General features: G+C 52.7%; 2 protein-coding genes across 4 annotated transcripts; one reads left to right on the forward strand and one right to left on the reverse strand.

Moving 5' to 3' along the window:
• Positions 1 to 466: 466 nt before the first annotated feature.
• Positions 467 to 14,198, forward strand: LOC131094769 (uncharacterized). Its single transcript, XM_058042320.1, has 15 exons — positions 467 to 3,197; positions 3,303 to 3,585; positions 5,211 to 5,306; positions 5,904 to 5,987; positions 6,336 to 6,416; positions 6,989 to 7,101; positions 8,087 to 8,145; positions 8,696 to 8,785; positions 9,397 to 9,440; positions 9,880 to 10,003; positions 10,154 to 10,181; positions 10,859 to 11,063; positions 12,155 to 12,299; positions 13,030 to 13,167; positions 13,923 to 14,198. The coding sequence occupies exons 1-15, from the start codon at positions 467 to 469 to the stop codon at positions 14,196 to 14,198; spliced, it is 4,497 nt and encodes a 1,498-aa protein (XP_057898303.1).
• A 1,122-nt stretch (positions 14,199 to 15,320) lies between these two features.
• On the reverse strand, positions 15,321 to 21,531 carry STARD7 (StAR related lipid transfer domain containing 7). Of its 3 annotated transcripts, XM_058042452.1 has the most exons (9): positions 21,390 to 21,531; positions 20,582 to 20,721; positions 19,886 to 19,935; positions 19,647 to 19,730; positions 19,221 to 19,247; positions 18,009 to 18,091; positions 17,521 to 17,620; positions 16,802 to 16,886; positions 15,321 to 15,801 (listed from the first exon to the last, which is right to left on the reverse strand). In XM_058042452.1, exons 1-9 carry the CDS (start codon positions 21,455 to 21,457, stop codon positions 15,665 to 15,667), a joined length of 774 nt encoding a protein of 257 aa, XP_057898435.1. In that variant the 5' UTR covers positions 21,458 to 21,531; the 3' UTR covers positions 15,321 to 15,664. The 3 variants fall into 3 exon arrangements, with proteins under 3 accessions (XP_057898435.1, XP_057898434.1, XP_057898436.1); XM_058042451.1 differs by lacking the exon at positions 19,221 to 19,247 and having other exon boundaries at positions 19,620 to 19,730; XM_058042453.1 differs by lacking the exons at positions 15,321 to 15,801; positions 19,221 to 19,247 and adding an exon at positions 16,466 to 16,515 and having other exon boundaries at positions 19,620 to 19,730.
• Positions 21,532 to 22,811: the final 1,280 nt, after the last annotated feature.

Here is a 22,811-nt window from a genome sequence, read left to right on the forward strand (position 1 = left end):
TCCCTTCCCTTCCCTTCCCTTCCCTTCCCTTCCCTTCCCTTCCCTTCCCTTCCCTTCCCTTCCCTTCCCTTCCCTTCCCTTCCCTTCCCTTCCCTTCCCTTCCCTTCCCTTCCCTTCCCTTCCCTTCCCTCTCTCCTTCCCTTCCCTCTCTCCTTCTCCCTCCTCCCTCTTTCCCTCCCTCCTTCATCCCTTTCTCCCTCTTCCTCCTCTCCCCAGGCTCTCCCCACACCATGGTCACTCCTCTGGACACTCCGGCCACTGCAGAGCCACTGCCTGAAGTCCGGCACTGACCCACGGTCACTCCTCCGGCCGCTGTGGAGCCACCCTAGGGAGGGTCCAGCACTGACCCACGGTCACTGCAGGGCCACTGTCCACTCTCCGGCCGTAGGGAGGGTCCGGCACTGCTCCATGGTCACTGCACACCCACTGTCCACTCTCCGGCCATAGGGAGGGTCCAGCAGTGCCCATGGACCCCCCCAGGGCCCCCCCTGCCCCCCCCGTGGCGCTGCCGGCGCTGGACGCCATCGCCTTCTCGGGGGGAGGGGCCGAGAGCCCCGCACGGACACTGACCCTCACAGTGACCACTGCGCTGACCCCTGCAGTGACCCCCACAGTGACCCCTGCAGTGACCCCCACAGTGACCACTGCAGTGACCCCTGCAGTGACCCCTGCGCTGACCCCCACAGTGACCCCTGAGCTGACCCCCACACGGACACTGCTGCCCCCTGAGCTGACCCCTGCAGTGACCCCTGCAGTGACCACTGCCCAGACCCCCTCCTTGACCATGACCCCCACCCAAGCCACCGCACTGACCACTGCCTTGACCCCCACCCTGACCACTCCCCTGACCCCCGCACTGACCCCCACCCTGACCCCCACCCTGACCCCTGCACTGACCCCTGCTCCGGCCGCAGTCCCGGACGTGTTCTGGGCCAGCCTGCTCCGTGCCCAGCTCTGTGTCCAGGAGCTCCAGGGCGCCATCGAGGGACAGACGGACACTGGGGAACAACAGCACCAGGACCTGGCCCAGGACCATCCTCAGGACCACCACCAGGATGGGGCTGGGAGCATCTCCCAGGAGCTCCAAGGCCAAGAATCCAGGTTTGAGGAGATCTTCCAGGTATTCGTGGATGAGAACATCTCACCCAAAGCCGTGGTCACACATGACAACATCTCACCCAAGTCCATGGATGAGGACATCCCACCCAAACCCATGGATGGCAACATCTCACCCAAACCAATGGTCACACACGAGGACATCTCACCCAAATCCATGACCATAGATGGGAACGTCTCCCAGGAGCTCCAAAGCCCTGAATCCACGTTTGAGGAGATCTTCCAGGTGTGCATGGGTGAGGACATCCCATCCAAACCCACGGCTGTAGATGAGGACATCCCACCCAAATCCATGGCCGAGGATGAGGACACCCCACGCAAATCCATGTTGATGGATGAGAACATCTTCCAGATGTCCACAGATGGTTCCATCCCACCCAAATCCATGGCCATGGAGCTCTCCCAGGAGCTCCGCGACCATGAATCCATGCGTGAGGAGATCTTCCAGGCGTGCACGGATGTGGACATCCCACCCAAATCCATGCCCATGGATGAGAACATTTCCCAGGTGTTTACAGATGGCTCCATCCCACCCAAGCCCATGCCCATGGATGGGAGCATCTCCCAGGAGCTCCAAGGCCATGGATCCATGTTTGAGGAGATCCTGCAGGTGTCCATGGATGAGGACATCCCATCCCAGGCCATTCCCAGGAACCAAAGCTTTGAGTTCTTCTTTGGGGGCATCATGTCCATGGGTGGTGAGACCTCATCGTGGACCGTGACCATGGATGTGATCGCCTCACCCCAATTCATGACCACAGATGGGACCTTCTCTCCAGAGCACCTGGCTGTGGATTCAAGGATGTCACCTGAGCCTGTGACCATGGATGGTCCCACCTTGGCCAAGACCGTGACCATGGATGGTCCTGCCTCACCCAGGTCCATGACCATGGATGGTCCCACCTCACCCAGGCCTGTGACCATGGATGGTCCCACCTCACCCAGGTCTGTGACCATGGATGGTCCCACCTCACCCAGGCCCGTGACCCCTGATGAAGCGATTTCTCCAGAGAACGTTCCCGTGGATTCCAGGATCTCCCCCAGTCCCATGACCATGGATGGGACCACCATGGATGGTCCCATCTCCTCCAGGCCCCAAGCCCCCAGACTCAGCCAGGAGGGAGAGGAAGGTGACCATGATGGTGACAACCACCATGACCATGATGACCACGATGACCACCATGACTGTGATAACCGCGATGGCCACAATGACCTTGATGACCACAAAGACCACGATAACCGCCATGATAACCACCATGATCACCATGACCTAGATCACCATGATAACCACCATGACCTGGATGATCACAATGACCATGATGACCACCATGACCTCAATGACCACAATGACTTCAGTGACCTCAATGACCATAATGACTGTGATGACCCCCATGACCACCATGACCACAAGGACCATGATGATTACAATGACCTAGATGACAACCATGACCATGATGACCACAAAGACCACGATGACCACCATGACCACCGTGACGACCACCATGAGCTCAATGACCTTGATGACGACAAAGACCTCAATGACCACAAAGACCATGAAGACCACCATGACCTTGATGACCACTATGACCACAATGTCCACCATGACCACGATGAGCACAAAGACCATGATGACCGCAATGACTGTGATGACCGCAATGACTGTGATGACCACCATGAGCTCAATGACCACAATGACCTAGATGACCATCATGACCACCATGACCGTGATGACCACCATGACCACGGTGACTCCTCCCATGAAGATGAACACAAGGAGAACCTGGATGAGGAGGACCTAGATGAGGAGAAGAACATGAAGGAGAAGAACCTGGATGAGGAGGATCTGGATGAGGACGTGGATGAGGACCTGGATGATGAGGAGAACCTGGATGAGGAGAACCTGGAGGATGACCTGGATGATGAGGAGGACCTGGACGAGGAGCCCCATTTCCACACCAACCCCCTGTTCCAGCGCCCGCTGCCCCCGGGGGTGCCCCCCTGGCGTCCCCACGGTGCCACCCTCGATGCCACCCTCGGGTGCCACCGCACAGGAGCCGCCACCACCACCACCACGGGCTGGGGTGAGTGGGGCACCCCAAATTTGGGGGGGATTGGGTTAATTTGGGGAGGGGTCCCACCAATCCTGATGGAGACCCCCCCCCCCTTGGTGTCTTCTCCATCCCCAGGACCACCCAGAACCCCGGAATTTGGGGACACCCCGGATCCGCCTCCAGAATTTGGGGACCCACCAGAATTCGGGGATCCCCTGGAATTTGGGGACCCCCCGGAATTTGGGGACCCCCTGGAATTTGGGGACCCCCCCTTGGTGTCTTCTCCTCCTCCCCCAGGACCACCCAGAACTCCAGAATTTGGGGACCCCCCGGATCCGCCTCTGGAATTTGGGGACCCCTTGGATCCACCCCTGGAATTTGGGGACCCTCCCAAACGGGTGGACCCAAAATGGGGGGGGCCGGACCCCCCCACCCCCCTGGAGGAGCCCCCCAGTTCCTGGGACCCCCCAGATTTACCCCAAAATGAGGGACCCCAAATCCCCCCAGATTTACCCCAAAAACCCCAAAGCCCCCCAGATTTACCCCACAAAGAGGGACCCCAAATCCCCCCAGAACCCCCAAATGTGCCCCTAAAAGAGGGACCCCAAAAACCCCAAATCCCCCCAGATTTACCCCAGAAAGGGAGACCCCAAAACCTCACAGATTTACCCCAAAAAGAGGGACCCCAAAACCCCCAAATCCCCCCAGATTTGCCCCAAATCCCTCCAGTTTTACCCCAAAAACAGGGACCCCAAAACCTTCCAGAATTACCCCAAAAAGAGGGACCCCAAAACCTCCCAGAACCCCCAAATGTGCCCCTAAAAGAGGGACCCCAAAGACCCCAAAACCTCCCAAATTTATCCCAAAAAGGGAGACCCCAAAACCTCTCAGAACCCCTAAATTGGCCCCAAAAAGAGGGACCTCATAGCCCCCGAATCCCCCCAGATTTACCCCCAAAAGGGAGACCCCAAAACCTCCCAGATTTACCCCAAAAAGAGAGACCCCAAAGCCCCCAAATGCCCCCAAATTTACCCCAAAAAGAGGGACCCCAAAACCTCGCAGCACCCCCAGATTTATCCCAAAAAGGGAGACCCCAAAACCTCCCAGAACCCCTAAACTGGCCCCAAAAAGAGGGACCCCAAAGTCCCCAAATCACCCCATTTTTACCCCAAAAAGAGGGACCCCAAATCCCCCCAGATTTACCCCAAAAATGGAGACCCCAAAGCCCCCAAATGCCCCCAAATTTGCCCCAAAAAGAGGGACCCCAAAACCTCCCAGAACCCCCAGATTTACCCCAAAAATTGGGACCCCAAATTCCCCCAAATTTGTCCCCAAAAGAGGGACCCCAAATCCCCTCAGAACCCCCAAACTGGCCCCAAAAAGAGCGACCCCAAATCCCCCCAGTCTTGCCCCAAAAAGAGGGACCCCAAAGACCCCAAATTCCCCCAGATTCACCCCATAAATGGGAACCCCAAATCCCCCAAAAATGGGGACCCCAAACCCCAAATTTCCCCCCAAAATGGGGGGTCCAGAGCCCCCTCCACCCCCTGACCGCCCTCAAACCCCCCCAAAGCCCCCGGGGCGCCCCCAGAATCCCCCAAAATCTCCCCAAATCCCTTCAGCACCCCCCCAAAATGCCCCAAAATCTCCCCAGATCCCCCCTGAGCCCCCCCAGATCCCCCTTGAGCCCCCCAAAATTCCCCCAAAATCTCCCGAGGTTGCCCCAGGACCCCCCAAAATCCTCTCAGGACCCCCCCAAAATGCCCCAAATCCACCCCAAACCCTCTCTGAGCCCCCCCAAATCCCCCCTTATTTCCCCCAAATACCCCCACGACCCCCCCCAAATCTCCCCTAAGCCCCCCAGAAATGCCCCAAATCCACCCCAAATCCCCTCAGGACCCCCCCAAAATGCCCCAAATCCACCCCAAATCTCCCCTAAGCCCCCAAAAAATCCCCCCAAATCTCCCCAGATCCCCCCAAATCCACCTCAAACCCCACCAGGACCCCCCAAAATCCCCTCAGGACCCCCCAAAATCCCCTCAGGACCCCCCCGGCCCCCCCCCAAGCCCCGGGATTTTTGGGGGGTCCCCCCCCCGACCCTGAGGAGCCGCCCCCCAAAACCAGCCTGGAGCCCCCCAGGTGAGGAACCCCCCGAGACCCCAGACCCCATTAGGACCCTTCCCCCTTTTTCCCCAAAATCCCCATTTCCCACCCCAAAATTCCCATCTTCCCCCATATTTTTCTTCTAAATTCCCATCTTCCCCCCCCAAATCCCAATTTTCCTTCCAAATTCCCATTTTTCCCCCCCCAAAATTCCCATTCTTCCGCATCTTTCCCCCAAAAATTCCCAATTTTCCCCCATTATTCCCCTCAAAATTTCTGTTCCCCCCCCACCATTTTCTCCCCCCAAAATTGCCAATTTTTCCCCCTAAATCCCCATTTTTCTTCCCAAAATTCCAAATTTTTCCCCCTCCAAATTCCCATTCTTCCCCAAAATTCCCATTTCCCCTCAATTTCCCCCTCATTTTCCCCCAAAATTCCCATTTTCCCCTCACACAAAATTCCCGATTTTCCCCCCTCAAATCTCCATTTTTCTTCCCAAAATCCCAATTTTCCCCCATATTTTTCCTCATAATTCCCATTTTTCACCCCAAAATTCCCATTTTCCCCTCAAAAATCCCCATTTTCCCCTATTTTTACCTCAAAAATCTCTTTTTTCCTCCATTTTCCCCTCAGGGAGGACCCCCAGGCCCTGGCCCGGCGCCTTTTCCGCCTGGACGGGGTCAGGAAGTCCCAGGTGGCCTCGTACCTGCGCAAGGAGTGAGAGATTGGGGGGAAAAACCGGGAATTTGGGAAAATTGGGGAAAAATGGGGTTTGGGGAAAAAAAAAAAAGGGAATTTTGGGAGGAAAAATGAGGGGTTTGGGAAGGAAAATGGGGATTTTGAGGGTAAAAGTTGGGGGGAAAATGGGAATTTTGGAGAAAAAAACGGGAAATTGGAGGAGAAAAATGGGGATTTTGAGGGAGAAAAAAGTGAATTTTGGGGAAAAAATGAGGATTTTTTGGTGGGAATTATGGAATTTTTTTTTGGGGAATAGAGGATTTTTGTGGGAATTGTGGATTTTTGGGGTGGGAATTGAGGATTTTTGTCCCAAATTTTCCTTCCCAGCACGGAGTTCAGCGCTCGGGTGGCGCGGGAGTACCTGGAGCTCTTCCAGTTCCAGGGGCTGAGCCTGGAGCAGGCCCTGAGGTAAGAACTGGGGGGAAAATTGGGAATTTTGGAGAATTTGGGATTTTTAGAATAATTTGGGGATTATTTGGGGGGAATTCAGGGTTTCAGGGAGGGATTTGGAGGGATTTTTGGGGGAACTTTTGGGATTTTTTTGAAAGATTTGGGGCTATTTTTGGGATCATTTGAATTATTTGAGGATTTTAGGGGGGATTTTGGGTTGGATTTGGGACTGTTTCAGGCAATTTTGGGGCAATTTTGAGGCAAATCTAGAGGGTTTTTTGTGGGGAAATTGGAGGGAGTTTGGAGGGATTTTGGGGGATTTTTTTGAGGGGATTTTGGGGCAACTTTGGGAGGGATTTGGGGATTGTTTGGGGAAATTTGAGGGGATTTTTTTGGGGCAATTTTGTGGGGCAATTTGGAGATTTTTTGTGGAGAAATTCGGGGGACTTTGGAAGGATTTTGGAGGGGGGATTTTTTGTGTCATTCCGGGGGAAATTTGGGGGATTTTTGGGAGGGGTTTAGGGGGGAATTTCTGGGGATTTTTTGGGGCGGTTTTGGGGTCACTTTTGGGGTTTTTGGGGGTGCCCCAGGCAGTTCCTGCGGGCCCTGGTGCTCTCGGGGGAGACTCAGGAGCGCGAGCGAGTCCTGGGGCACTTCTCGAGCCGCTTCCACCGCTGCAACCCCGGGCTGTTCCCTTCGGCTGGTGAGACCTGAAACTGACCCTAAATACCCCAAAACCGACCCTAAATATCCTAAAACTGACCCTTAATCCCTGCTGCAAGCCTGGCACCTTTCCCTCGGCTGGTGAGACCCCAAAACTGACCCTAAATACCCCAAAACTGACCCTAAATATCCTAAAACTGACCCTAAATCCCTGCTGCAAGCCTGGCACCTTTCCCTCAGTTGGTGAGACCCCCAAAACTGACCCTAAATACCCCAAATCCACCCCAAATCCCTGCTGCAACCCGAGGGCTTTTCCTTCTGAGGGTGAGACCCCAAATCCACCCTAAACCCGACCCTAAATACCCCAAATCCACCCCAAATACTCACTGCAACCCCAGTGCCTTTCCTTCTGCTGGTGAGACCCCAAATCCACCCAAAAACTGACCCTAAATATCCTAAAACTGACCCTAAATCCCCACTGCAACCCCGTCGCCTTTCCCTCGGCTGGTGAGACCCCAAATCCACCCTAAAACTGACCCTAAATACCCCAAAAATGACCCTAAATATCCTAAAACTGACCCTAAATCCCTGCTGCAAGCCTGGCACCTTTCCCTCAGTTGGTGAGACCCCCAAAACTGACCCTAAATACCCCAAACCCACCCCAAATCCCTGCTGCAACCCCGGCATGTTTCCTTCTGAGGGTGAGACCCCCAAACCCACCCTAAAACCCACCCTAAAAAACCCAAAACTGACCGTAAATCCCCGCTGCAACCCTGGCGCTTTTCTGTCAGCTGGTGAGACCCCAAATCCACCCTAAAACTGACCCTAAATACCCTAAATCCACCCCAAATCCCTGCTGCAACGCCGGGGCTTTTCCTTCTGCTGGTAAGACCCCAAATCCACCCCAAAACCGACCCTAAAAACCCCAAATCCAACCCTTCAGGGGATTTTTGGGGTCCCTTTAGGGGTTTTGGGGTCCCTTTGGGGGGATTTGGGATCCCCTAAAACCCCAAAATCCCCCCCAGACTCCGTTCACACCCTCACCTGCGCCCTGATGCTGCTCAACACCGACCTGCACGGCCAGGTGAGACACCCCCCAAAAAAACCCCCAAAAAACTCCCAAAAAAACACCCCAAAAAACCCCAAATAGCCCAAAATAACCCTAAATCCCCAAATGTCCCAGAAAAAAACCCCAAAATAACCCTAAAAATTACCCCAAATCTGCTCAAAATACCCCAAAATCCAACGGAGCTCGCATCCAGGTAAGGCGACCCCAAAAATGACCCTAAATACCCAAAAAAAACCCCCAAAAATCCCCAGAAAATCCCCTAAAATCCCCACGTGGAATTTGGGGAGGGGGATTGGGGTGGATTTGGGATTTTGGGGTGGATTTGGGGGCAGATTTGGGATTTTGGGGCAGATTTGGGTTGGGTTTGGGGTGAATCATCCCTGGGGTTCCTTTTGGGTTTTTCTCCTTTTTTGGGTTGATTTTGGGGCAGTTTTGGGGCAAATTCAGGGGTTTTTTTAACATTTCTGAGGTGATTTTGGGGCATTTTGGAGCATTTAGGGGCGGTTTGGGGGCAGATTTTGGGGTTTTTTCCCGTTTTTGGGGTGACTTTGTCCCCACCCCGCAGCGCCTGGGCCGGGCCATGAGCAGCTCCGAGTTTGTGACCAACCTGAGCGGGATGATGGACGGGCAGGACTTCCCCCGGGAGCAGCTCAAGGTGCCCAAAAACACCCCAAAAAAACCCCCAAAAAATCCTAAAAATTCCTAAAAATATCCTTTAAAAATCCCCCCGAAAATACCCCAAAAAATCCGAAAAATTCCTTTAAAAATCTTAAAAAAATGCCCCCAAAAATCCTAAAAAAATCCCCAAAAAATCCTAAAAAGATCCCCCCAAAAAGCTGAAAAATATCTGGAAAAAAAAATCCCAGAAAAGTCCTAAAGAAGAATCCTAAAAGACACCCAAAAAATAAAGATTGAAAATCCTAAAAATGTCCCCCGCCAAAATGAAAAAAAAAAAAACAAACCAACTTTAAAAAATCCTTTAAAAAATCCCCAAAAAATCCTAAAAAAAAGCCCCACAAAAGCCCCAAAAATGGGGGGAAAAATCCTAAAAAAGTCCTAAGAAAATCTCCCAAAAAATCTGAAAACAAATCCCAGAAAAAAACCCAAAATATCTTTAAAAAATCCCCCCAAATTTTTGTTTTAAATCCCCAAAAAAATCCTTTAAAAAATCCCCCAAAAAATCCTTTAAAAATTAGAAAAAAATATCCCAAAAAAACCCCTAAAAACCCTAAAAAAACCCCTAAAAAATCCCAATTTTCCCCTCAGGCTCTGTACGGTTCCATCCGCAGCCGGAAACTGGAATGGGCAACGTGAGCGGGAATTTATGGGATTTTGGGGGGAATTTATGGGATTTTGGGGGGTTTGGGTTGGTTTTTGTGGGATTTTTGTGGGATTTTGGTTGAATTTTATGGGATTTGGGTCGGATTTTATGGGATTTTGGTGCCAAATTAATGGGATTTGGGTTGGACTTGGTGGGATTTTCTGCTACTTCGCCACCAATTTAATGGGATTTTTGTGGGATTTTTTGTGGGATTTGGGTTGGATTTTGTGGGATTTTCTGCTATTTACCATCTATTTAATGGGGTTTTTGTGGGATTTGGGTCAGATTTTATGGGATTTTGATGCCGAATTTATGGGATTTTCTGGGATTTTGTGAGGTTTGTGTCAGGTTGTTTTGGGTCAGATTTTCTGGGATTTTCTGCAATTTTCCCCACCAGTTTAACGGGATTTTTATTGGGATTTTCACAGGGACGACGAGGACGAGCCCGAGTCCCAAAAGGCCAAAAAAGCCCCAAAATTCCCAAATCCCGAAATTCCCCCGGAACTCCTGGGGGGCCCCGGCCCCGCCCGCAGGGGGGTCCTGGCCAGGAAGGTCCTGGCAGAGAGCGACGGCAAAAAGGGTCGGTTTGGGGGATTTTGGGGATTTTGGGGGATTTTTGGGGATTTTTGGGGATTTCTGGGAGGATTTTGGGGGAATTTTATGGGATGTTTTTGGTAAGTTTATGGGATTTTTGGGGGGAAGGTCCTGGCAGAGAGCGATGGCAAAAAGGGTCGGTTTGGGGGATTTGGGGGATTTTTATTGGATTTTAGTGGAATTTAATGGGATTTGGGGTGGATTTGTGGGAATTTTGGGGGATTTGGGCTGGATTTATGAGATATTTTAGGATTTATTAATTTGGAGATTTTTCCCCCACAACTCCCTGGGGCCGGCGGGGCTGGTTTGGGGTGGATTCAGGATTAATTTAATGGGGATTTTGTTTGGGATATTTTAGGGCTGGTTTGGGGTGGATTTAGGGGAATTTAATGGGATTTGGGGTGGATTTATGGGAATTTAATGGGATTTGGGGTGGATTTAATGGGGTTTTATTTGGAATATTTTAGGATTTAATAATCTTTGGGATTTTTCCCCCACAGCTCACTGGGGCTGGCGGGGCTGGTTTGGGGTAGAATTTCACGGGATTTTGTGGCAATTTCATGGGATTTGGGCTGGAATTTTAACGGGATTTCATCAGGGATATTTTAGTATTTACTAATTTTGGGATTTTTTTTCCCCCCAGCCCCGTAGGGCCGGCGGGGCTGGTTTGGGGTGGATTTCGGATTAATTTAATGGGATTTTGTGGGAATTTCATGGGACTTGGGGGAATTTAATGGGATTTGTGGTGGATTTAATGGGGTTTTATCGGGGATATTTTATGATTTACTAATTTTGGGATTTTTTTGCCCCCAGCCCCGTGGGGCCGGCGGGGCTGGAAGCGTTTCAGGGCCGAGCTCCGGGGGCCCCTCCTGGCGCTGCAGAGGGACCCCCCCGAGGGCCCCGAGGAGGTTTTGGGGCTGCCCCACGCCCTGGCCCAGCCGCACCCCAAATACACCAAGCGCCCCAACGTGTTCCTGCTGCGCACCGGGGACCGGCGCGAGTTCCTCTGCCAGGCACAGTAAGGGGCCAAAAATACCCTAAAAAACCCCAAAAAAAGGAGGGAATCCTAAAAAAAAAAAAAATCCTAAAGCTGGGGAAAAATCCTAAAGCTGGGGAAAAAATCCTGGAAGGGTAAGTGGCTCGGAAAGGGTTAAAGAAGGCAAAATTCTGAAAAAATGAAAAAATCTTTAAAAAAATTGCAAAATCCTAAAAAATTGCAAAATCCTAAAAAAATGACGGTTCTGGAAAAAATCCCAAATCCTGAAAAACACCAAATATGGAAAAAAATTCCAAATATGGAAAAAATGCCAAATATGGAAAACAACCCCAAATATGGAAAAAGCCCCCAAATATGGAAAAAATCCCAGATATGGAAAAAAATCTCCAATATGGAAAAAAATCTCCAAATATGAGGAAAAATTCCAAATATGGAAAAAAATCTCCAAATATGGGAAAAAATTCCAAATACGGAAAAAATGCCAAGTATGGAAAACAACCCCAAATATGGAAAAAAAAAACCAAATAAAAAAAATATCCCAAATATGGAATAAAAACCAAATATGGAAAAAACCCCAAATAAAAAAAAAAGTCCCAAATATGGAAAAAAAAATCTCAAATCCTGAAAAGAGTCCTAAATCTAAAATCCTAAAAACATAATTTGGGATATTATTGGGGTATTTTGGGGGTATTTTTGGGAGTAATTTTTGGAATATTTTTGGGGTATTTTAGGGGGTATTTGGGGGGAATTTTTGGAGAAGAAATTTGGGGGTAATTAAGGGGTATTTTGGGGTAACTTTGTGGTATTTCGGGGGGAATTTTCAGGGGGACTTTTGGGGTATTTGGAGGGTATTTTTAGGCTACCTTAGGAGGAATTTTTGGGGGGAATTTATTTTGTATTTTGAGGAATATTTTTGGGGTATTTTGGGGTTATCTTAGGGGCCATTTTACAGATAATTTTGGGATATTTGTGGGGTAAATTTGGGGTATTTTCGGGGTAATTTGGGGGTGTTTGGGCTTCTTTGCAATACTTGCGGTTTTTGCGGCGCGCGGGACGCTTGGCGGGTGTGACGTCGTCGTGACGCCGCTGATGACGTCACCGTGACGTCACAGGAGCCCCCAGGAGCTGTCCCAGTGGGTGTTTGGCATCAACGTGGCCGCCGCCCTCTGCTCGTCGCCGCCGTTCCCCGCGGCCGTGGGGTCCCGGCGCCGCTTCGTGAGACCCATCCTGCCCTCGGCGCCCAGCCGCTGCCCCCCGGTGAGGAACACCCCAAAAACCCCCCAAAAACCCCCCAAAAATCCCACAGAAATATCCCATTCTGCCCTCAGCGCCCAGCCGCTGCCCCCCGGTGAGGAACACCCCAAAAACCCCCCAAAAATCCCACAGAAATATCCCACCCTGCCCTTGGCGCCCAGCCGCTGCCCCCCGGTGAGAAACACCCCAAAAAATATCCCAAACACCCCAAAAACATCTCCAAGACACCAAAAATCCCATTGAAATATCCTACGTCTCATGGAAACCCCAAAAACCCCCTAAAATATCCTAAAAATCCCATGGAAATATCCCGAATCCCACAGGAACCCCAAAAACCCCAAATGGCCCAAAACCCCCAACTTTGGTCTGTGCCACCCCAATGTCCCCAGTGTCCCTTTTGTCGTCCCCATGTCCCCAGTGTCCCCAATGTCCCTGTGCCACCCCAATGTCCCCAGTGATGTCCCCAGTGTCCCCAGGAGCAGCAGCAGGGCCAGCTCCATGTCCCCAGTGTCCCCAATGTCCCTGTGCCACCCCAATGTCCCCAGTGATGTCCCCAGTGTCCCCAGGAGCAGCAGCAGGGCCAACTCCATGTCCCCAATGATGTCCCCAGTGATGTCCCCAATGGTGTCCCCAGTGTCCCCAGGAGCAGCAGCAGTGCCAGCTGCGCCGCTGGTTGGGGGGACAGTGACCCCAATGTCCCCAATGTCCCCATTGGTGTCCCCAATGTCCCCAGGAGCAGCAGCAGTGCCAGCTGCGCCGCTGGTTGGGGACAGTGACGTGCCAGCTCCTGGAGCACCAGCGGCTCCTGCCCGAGGGACGGGGACGGGAGCAGGAGGAGCACCGGGCACACGGGGACTTCCTGCGGCACGAGGTGACAATGGGGACATTGGGGACAGTGGGGACATCGGGGACATTGGAGGCAATGGGGACACTGGGGACAATGGGACAATGGGGACACCGGGCACACGGGGACTTCCTACGCCACGAGGTGACAGTGGGGACATCGGGGACATGGGGAGCAATGGGGACATTGGGGGCAATGGGGACATTGGGGACACCAGGCACACGGGGACTTCCTACACCAGCAGGGGACAATGGGGACAATGGGGTGGCACAGGGACATTGGGGTGGCACAGGGACATTGAGGACATTGGGGACATTGAGGAGAATGGGGGCAATGGGGACATTGGGGACAATGGGGACACTGGGGTGGCACAGGGACATTGGGGACACTGAGAGGGCAATGAGGACAATGGGGACAAAGGGGACAGTGGGGACCCTGGATTGAGGACAGTGGGGACAGTGGGGGGACACTGGGGTGGCACAGGGACATCGGGGACACTGAGAGGGCAATGAGGACAATGGGGACATTCGGGGATTGGGGACAATGGGAACGCTGGGGACAATGGGGACATTGGGGACATCAGGGAGACCCTGAGGGATTGGGGACATCATTGGGGTGGCACAGGGACATCGGGGACACTGAATCGAGGACAGTGGGAACAGTGGGGACACCAGGGAGTGACACAGCGACCAGGAGGAGGGAGGGGGTGACCCGGTGCCACTGGGGTGACACGAGGGGTGACATCGGTGCCACCCCGGTTGGTGACGCGCGTGTCCCCGCAGCGCCAGCGCTGCCTGACCTACGTGCAGGCTCTGGGGGCGTGGCTGCGCGGGGACAGCGGGGACAGCGCCACCCTCGGGGACAGCGGCGGGGACCTCGGGGACCTTGGGGACCTTGGGGACAGCCCCGAGTGTCCCCCCGTCCCCGCGCCGCTCACCAAGTGCCACTCGAGCCCCTCGCTGGTGACAGAGCCGCCCCCGGGCCGCGTGCGGCGCCACATCTCGGAGCGCAGGGCCACGCGCGTCATCGTCCCCAAGCGCCACCGGGACAGGCTGTGACAGACCCGGATTGTCCCCAGGAGTGTCCCCGAGTGCCACCGGGACCAACTGTGACACCCCCGTGGGGACCCTGCCACAAAGTGCCACCCCCTGGCACAGGGGACATCCCCAAGTGCCACCTCTGTGACAGGGACAGTCCCCAAAGTGCCACTCCTGTGCTGTGACAGGGACACTCCCAAGTGCCACCCCAGGGACAAGGGACAGTCCCCAATGTCCCCTCCATGGGACAATTTAAGTGCCACCCCCTGTGACAGGGACACTCCAAATGTCCCCTCCCTGTGACAGGGACAGCCCCAAGTGCCACCCCTGTGAAGGGACAGTCCCCAGTGTCCCCTGTGTAGGACAAGGGACACGTTTTAAGTGCCACCCCCTGTGACAGGGACACTCCCAATGTCCCCAATGCTGTCCCCAGTGTCCCCTCTTCCCCCCGGTACGAGGCTTTTTTGGGGGGTCCCGCTCTGAGCTCCCCCCGGGATTGGGAACAACTCAGGGAAATCCCCAAAATCCCAAAAATTCCCAATTTCCCATTCCCAGAATTCCCCAAAATCCCAAGCCCAATTCCCCGTTCCCAAAAATCCCCAAATTCCCCGTTCCCAAAAATCCCCCATTCCCAAAAAACCCCAACCCCAAAAATCCCATTCCCAGAGGAATTTGGGGATAAATCTGGGATTTCTGGGGGGAATTTGGGATCCCCTCGCTGCGGTTGTGCAATAAAGGTTCAGAATTCCGGAATTTTGGAGAATTTTGGGAATTTTAGGGGGGGAGGAGGGAGGAATTTTGGGAAGAGAAAATCCCTGAGGGTGACGACCCCAAAATCCCAAAAAACCACCACAAAATTCCCTTTTTTGCCAGCCCCAAGTCCTGGGAAATCTGACCCCAATCCCAAAAATTCCAACCCCAATCCTGGGAATTCCAACCCCAATCCCAAAAATTCTGACCCAATTCCGGGAATTCCAGCCCCAAATTTGGGAATTCTGACCCCAAATCCCAAAAATTCCCAAAATCTTGGGAATTCCATTTTCTTTCCCATTTTACTCCCAGGATTTCTGGGCCAATTCCCATTTATTTCTCCCATTGCTTTTACAACAATTCCCAAATTTACTCCCAATATTTCCGGGACAATTTTTAGGATTTTTTTCCCAGTTTATTTCCAGTGCTTCTGGGACAACCCCCCCAGAGTTTTTTTTTGTTTTTTTCCCCCAGTTTATTGCTGGCATTTCCCCATCCATTCCCAAAGTTTTCCTGGGGATTTTCCAGGAATTTTTTTCCGCCATTTTGTGGCCGTTTTCCCGCCATTTTCCTTCTTCCTTTCCGCCATTTTGTGGCCGTTTCCCCGCCATTTTCTGATCGTTTTTCCGCCATTTTGTGGTCGTTTCCCCTTTGTTTTCCCACCGTTTTTCCAGATGTTTCCCTGCTGTTTTCCCACCATTTTCCAGATGTTTTCCAGCTGTTTTCCGGCCGTTCCCTCAGGCGTACTCCAGGTGCTGGGCGGCCCCGCGGGGCTCGGGGCTCTTGGCCGGGCTCAGGTAATCCCTCAGCTCCAGCTCCATCTTCTTGGCCTTCAGCGCCGCCGAGTGCAGCTTCTCCAGGAACTCCGGCATCCCTGGAGACCCCAGAGGGTGGGAAACCCATCTCCCAAAATTTCCCCCTTTTCCCCCAATTTTCTCCTTTTTTTTCCCCAACTTTTCCCAATTTTTTCTCCATTTCTTCCCCATTTTTCTCCCAATTTTTTCCCCTCTTCCCCGAATTTTTTTCACCATTTCCCCCCCCAATTTTTCCTCAATTTCTCCCACTTTTTCCTCCAATTTTTATCTTTTTTCCTCTTTCTTTCCCCTAATTTTTCCCTTTTTCCCACAATTTTTTCCTTTTGCCTCCCCATTTTCCCCTTTTCCCAAGTGCAGCTTCTCCAGGAACTCCAGCATCCCTGGAGACCCCAAAGGCTGGGAAACCCTTCTCCCAAATTTTCCCCCTTTTCCCCCAGTTTTCTCCTTTTTTTCCCCCCAGTTTTTCCCATTTTTTCCTCATTTTTCTCACAATTTTTTCTCCATTTTTCCTCGATTTTTTCCCCAATTTTTTACTATTTCCCCCCATTTTTTTCTCAATTTTCCCCTTCTTTCCCCAATTGTTTTCCCAATATTTCCCTATTTTCTCCCAGTTTTTTACCCTCTTCCCCCAATTTTTCCCATTTTTTCGCCATTCTCCCCCCAAATTTTCCTCCATTTCTCCCACTTTTTCTCCCAATTTTTCTATTTTCCCCCATCTTTCTCAGGTTTTTCCCTTTTTCCTCAGGGCAGCTTCTCCAGGAACTCCGGCATCCCTGGAGACCCCAAAGGGTGGGAAACCCTTCTCCCAAATTTTCTCCTTGTTTTCCCCAATTTTTTCTCCATTTTCCCCCATTTTTCTCCCAATTTTTCCCATTTTTTCGCCATTTCCCCCCCAATTTTTCCTCAATTTCTCCCACTTTTTCCTCTAATTTTTCTCCCTTTTTCACCATTTTTCCCCCCAATTTTCCCCCCTTTTCTCCCCCAGTTTTTCCTTCTCTTCCTCCCCTCTTTTCCTCAAGATTTCCCTGGAATTTTGGGGGTTTTTTTGGGAATTCTCACCGCTGGACACCATCCAGCTGAGGCAGTAGCGCGGGAACACGGTCTGGGGGTTGTCGCTGTACGTCAGCAGGTAATCGAAGCCGTTCTGGAAAACACCAAAATCACCCAAAATTCCCCAAAATCCCAACAATCCCTGGCGGGAATTGGCCCAGAAACCACCCCCAGATCCCAAATTCTCCAAATTATTTGGGGGCTTCCCCAATTTTTGGGCATTTTCCACCCCCTTTTCCGAATCCCACTCCCAAACCTGATCCCAACCCTCACAAAATCCTGGGATTTCCTCAGATTTCCCAGTTTTTCTGTGGTTTTTCCCAGTATTTCCCAGGATATTCCCAAGTTATTCCTGGTATTTTCCCAGGATTTTCCCCAGTTTTTCCAGGATGTTTTCCCAGAATTTTCACAGATTTTCCCCAGTTTTTCCAAGATTTCCCAGAATTTTCCTGGGATTTCCTCCCAATTTTCCTGGGATTTTTCTGTGATTTTTCCAGGATTTTCCCCAGATTTTTTTTCCAAATTTTCTGTGACTTTCCTGGATTTTCCCCCAATTTTCTCACTATTTCCCACCAGTTTTCCCAGGATTTTTCTTGTGATTTTCCCAGGGTTTTTCCCCAAATTTTTCCTGTGATTTTCCCCACTATTTCCCCCCAGTTTTTCCCATGATTTTCCCCAATTTCCCCCTGGATTTTTCCCAGTTTTTCCAGGATTTTGGGCATTCCCACCTCGTCGAAGCCGCGGTGGGGCCGGATCACCATGTGGGATTCGTAGCTCCGAACCCGGACGTGCTCGGGGTCCTCGGGAATCCCGGGATGCTCCACAGCCCTGTGGGGATTATTTGGGAATTTTTTCAGGAATTCGGGACCATCCCAAAAAGAATCTGGAGGTGGGGGAGAGGGAAAATCCAAAAAATTCCTGGGAAAACGATGAGAATTGGGATTTTTGGGGTGGGAATTCCATGGGGGATTTTTTGGGAATTCTATGGGGGATTTCCAGGAATTCAATGGGGTTTATTTTGGGAATTCCATGGGGGATTTTTAGGAACTCCATGAGGTTTTTTTCTGGGATTTCCCCGTGGGATTTTTGGGGAATTTTGTGGGGTTTTTTTTGGGGAATTGCAGGGGACTTTTTGGGGGGAATTCTGTGGGGTTTTTTTGGGAATTCCACAGGTTTATTTGGGAATTCTGTGGGGTTTTTTTGCGGGATGCCCCACCTGGAGACGAGCACCATGAGGTTGCGGTCGCTGTCGACGCTGTAGCGCCGGACGTAAACGTAATCCCGGGAGTACATCGGGTACTGCAACGGGGTCAGTGGGGTCAGGATCCCAAAATGGACCCCAGACCCCGTCCCAGATCCCAAGGAATGGAATCAGCCACTAGCCCAGTTCTAGATCCCAAATCCCAGATCCCAAAGGGATTCCAAGGCATGGAGTCAGTCCCAAATCCCAAGTGGCTCACTGGGAGCTGTGTGACCCAGTGGATTACCTTGGATCCCAAATCCCAATCCCAAACCCCAAATCTCAAATCCCAAATTCCCTTTGCTCACCAGGAACTGGGTGACCCCATGGATCACCTCAGACCCCATGGCTGGATCCCAATCCCAGATCCCAAATGCCCAATCCCAAATCTCTCACCAGGAACTGCATGACCCAATGGATCCCCTCTGAGCCCGTGGCTGGGGCCCAATCCCAAATCCTAAACCCCAAATCCCTCAATGCTCACTGGGAACTGTGTGACCCAGTGGATCCCCTCAGATCCAAAACCCCAAATTCCAGATCCCAAACTCCAACCCCGTTTCTCACCAGGAACTGTGGGGATTTGGGATCACCTCAGATCCCAAACCCCAATCCCAAATCCCAGATGCCAAAGGATCCCAAATCCCGTTTCTCACTGGGAACTGTGTGACCCAGTGGATCTCCTCAGATCCCAAATCCCCAATCCCAGATCCCAATCCCAAATCTCTCACCAGGAACTATGTGACCCAGTGGATCCCAAATCCCAGACCCCAAACCCCAATCCCAAATCTCTCACTGGGAACTGTGTGACCCAGTGGATCACCTCTGATCTCAGTCCTAAATCCCAAAGCCAGATCCCAAATTCCCAAACCCAGATCCCAAAGGATCCCAATCCCAAATCTCTCACCGGGAACTGTGTGACCCAGTGGATCCCCAATCCCAGATCACAGAGGATCCCAAATCCCAAATCTCTCACCGGGAACTGTGTCACCCAGTGGATCCCCTCAGATCCCAAACCCCAATCCCAAATCTCTCACTGGGAACTGCGTGACTCAGTGGATCCCAAATCCCAAACCCCAAATCCCCAATCCCAAATCTCTCACTGGGAACTGTGTGACCCAGTGGATCACCTCTGATCTCAGTCCCAAATCCCAATCCCAGATCCCAAATTCCCAATCCCAAATCTCTCACCGGGAACTGCGTGACCCAGTGGATCCCCTCAGATCCCAGTCCCAAATCCCAAACCCCAAATCCCCAATCCCAAATCTCTCACCGGGAACTGCGTGACCCAGTGGATCCCCTCAGATCCCAGTCCCAAATCCCAAATCCCAAACCCCAAATCTCTCACCGGGAACTGTGTGACCCAGTGGATCACCTCTGATCTCAGTCCCAAATCCCAATCCCCAATCCCAAAGGATCCCAAATCCCCAAATCTCTCACCGGGAACTGCGTGACCCAGTGGATCCCCTCTGATCTCAGTCCCAAATCCCAAACCCCAAATCCCCAATCCCAAATCTCTCACCGGGAACTGTGTGACCCAGTGGATCCCCTCAGATCCCAGTCCCAAATCCCAAACCCCAAATCTCTCACCGGGAACTGCGTGACCCAGTGGATCACCTCCGATCCCGTGGCCGGGTCCCGCTCCACCACGTCGAGCTTCAGCACCAGCGAATCCCACTGCTTGCGGTACTCGGTGTCCAGCTGGGAAATATCCCAAAAAACCCAGGAATTCCAGGGAAATCCCAGAAAAATGGGGACAGGGAAATCCCAAAGATTCCCAGCCCTGGAGTCAAATCCTGGCAATAATTCCAAGAATTTCCAAGGAATTTTTGGGAATTTTTGGGAATTCTGCTCACCTGGACGTTGAAGAATTGCCTGGGAGTGACGTCGGTGTAGGAGCCAAAAACTGCAGGAAAATCCCAAAAATCAGCAAATCCCAAAACCCCAAAAATCCACAAATCCTGGGAATTGAGGGACCACGGGAATCCCAAAATCCCAGGAATCCCAAAATTTGGGAATTTCAGGGATTTTGGGGAAGTTGGGAATTGGGTGAGTTGGGAATTGGGGAATTTGGGATCTTGGGAATTTGAGAATGGAGGAATTTGTGAATTTGGGATTTTGGGAATTGGGGAATTGAAGATTTAGGGGACTCGGGGATTTGGGATTTTGGGAATTTCAGGGATTTTAGGGAATCTGACATTTTGGGATTTTGGGAATTGAGGATTTAGGGGATTCAGGGATTTGGGATTTTGGGAATTTAAGGGATTTAGGAAATTTGGGAATTTCAGGGATTTTAGGGAATTTGACAGTTGGGGATCCAGGGATTTGGGATTTTGGGAATTTCAGGAATTCAGGGATTTGGGATTTTTAAATTTTGGGAATCTGAGAATTTTGGGAACTCAGGGTTTTGGGAATTTGGGGATTCGGGAATCTGGGATCTGGGGGAATTTGGGATTTCAAGATTTTGGGAATCCGGGAATTTTGGGAGTCCAGGATTTTGGGAATTCGGGAATCTGGGATTTGGGGAATTGGGGATTTTGGGAATTCCCCACCTCGGTACTGGAACAGGGCCGAGCCGGGGATGGGGCGGCGCCAGAGGCGGAACCGCTCCCGCTGCATCACCGGCTCCCAGCCCCGCTCCTGCTCCGGGAACGCCCCGGGGTCCTCGAGCTGCTGCAGCGCCTGCGCCGACCTGCGGGGGATTCCCGGTTTTTATGGGATACCGGGAGCCAAATCCCTGATTTTTACCCCCGGTGTCCCCTCTGTCCCATTCCCATTATCCCCCCGTTCCTGTTATTCCCGGCACTCCCCCATCCCCGTTATTCCGTCACCCCAATATTCCCGTTTTTCCCAGTGTTCGTCCCGTTTCTGTTACCCCCCATTCCCGATATAATCCCGGTGTTATTGCCGCCGTTATTCCCGGTGTTATTCTCATTATTCCCGGTACTATTTCCGGTATTTTTCTCGGTATTCTCCCACCATTCCTGCCGTGATTCCCGGTATTCCCGCCATTATCCCGGTGTTATTGCCGCCGTTATTCCTGTATTAGCCCAGTCACTCCCGGTGTTGTTCCCAGTGTTATTCCCGGTTTTATCCCCATTATCCCCAGTATTATTCCCGCCGTTATTCCCGTAATTCCCGGTATTATTCCCACTGTTATCCCCATTATCCCCGCCGTTATTCCCGGTGTTATCCCCGCCATTATTCCTACTGTTATTCCCGCCGTTATTCCCAGTGTTATTTCTATTATTCCCGGTATTACTCCCGCCGTTATTCCCGGTGTTATCCCCGTAATCCCCGCCGTTATTCCCGGTGTTATCCCCGTAATTCCCGCCGTGATTCCCGGTGTGTCCCGCTCACCGCCTCAGCTCCTCCTCCTCGATGCGCTGCCCGTCCCACACGAAGGCCCCGGCACCGATCGCGGCCATCAGGGCGCCCCGCGGCGCTCCCAGCCCGCACCGGCCCCGGGAACTTCCCCAGCGGCCGCGCCCGGAGCCGCCGCTCCCGGAGCCGCCGCTCCCGGTTCCTCTCCCGGTGCCGCGGGCCGCGTCTCCGGGCCCGCCGCGCTGCCGGGCCCGGCGCGCCGTCCCGCAGGCGCAGTGGCGGGCGAGCAGCGCCAGCAGCAGCGGCAGCGGCGCGGGGCCGGGGGCGGCTCCGGGGGAGGCCCCGCCGGTGCCTCCGGTGGCGCCGCGGGCGGCGAGCGCGGCCAGCGGCCGCCACATGCCGGCCCCGCCGCGCCGCGCGTCGCGCTCCAGCGCGTCATCGCCGCGCGCCGCGCCGCTATTGGCCGGCGCCGCACCGCCCCGCGAGCTGATTGGTTGGAGGGGATGAAGCCACGCCCAGCAGCGCGTGATACCGGAAGGGGGTGTGAGGGCCAGAGGGAATCGGGGGCGAAGCGGTGGGCGGGGCTTGTGCGTGACCACGCCCCATGATCTGCTATGGCGCCGGGGGTGTTTTAGGGGATATTTGGGCGTTTTGGGGGCTTTGGAGGCGTTCTTTGAGCTTGTTATGGGGCGCTGTGAGCTCTGGGCCGTCCCTGCGATCCCATTGATCCGAGCACTGCCGCCCCGCGCGGTGATTGGCTGGAGGCTATAAGGCCACGCCCACCCCGCGGGTGATACCGGAAGTGGGAGCCGCAAGGGCGAAAAGAAAGGGGCGGGGCTTGAATGGGCGGTGCAAAAGTGGGCGGAGCTTTCCCGTGGCCACGCCCCCTGCGGAGGGTCGGGTTATGGGGGATTATCGGCGGTTCTGGGGTCGGGGGATTCAGGGGATTTTGGGGGAATTATTGGGGGTTTTGGGGTCATATTTGGGGCTTTGGGGTCGGGGATCTATAGGGGATTATGGAGGGTTATGGGGGATTATTGTGGATTACAGAATCTGGGGGTTTATAGGGGATTATTTGAATTATGGGGGATTATTGTGAGTTATAGGTTTGGGGGGTTTAAGGCGATTATTGGGGGTTATGGGGTCGGACAATACTTGGGATTATTTGTGTTATTGACCGTTTTGGCTCAGGAGATTGTAGGGTCCACGGTTAATGGCTGTTTTTTGGGATCCAGCCCTGTTCTGTAGGATCCAGCCCCATTTTTTTGGGATCCATCCCCATTTTTTCGGGATCCATCCCCATTTTTCAGGCTCCACCCTCCCCATTCCCAACCACGCCCCCCCGGTCTCTTTTTTCCCCCCTTTATTCCCCCAAATTCCACGTCCAATCCCAAATCCCAAAATCCCCGAGCAACCCCTCCCATCCCCGTGGGATTTTTTTGGGAATTCTCTCAGAAA

This window comes from Melospiza georgiana, chromosome 31, assembly GCF_028018845.1.
Source record: "Melospiza georgiana isolate bMelGeo1 chromosome 31, bMelGeo1.pri, whole genome shotgun sequence".
NCBI classification, from domain to species: domain Eukaryota; kingdom Metazoa; phylum Chordata; class Aves; order Passeriformes; family Passerellidae; genus Melospiza; species Melospiza georgiana.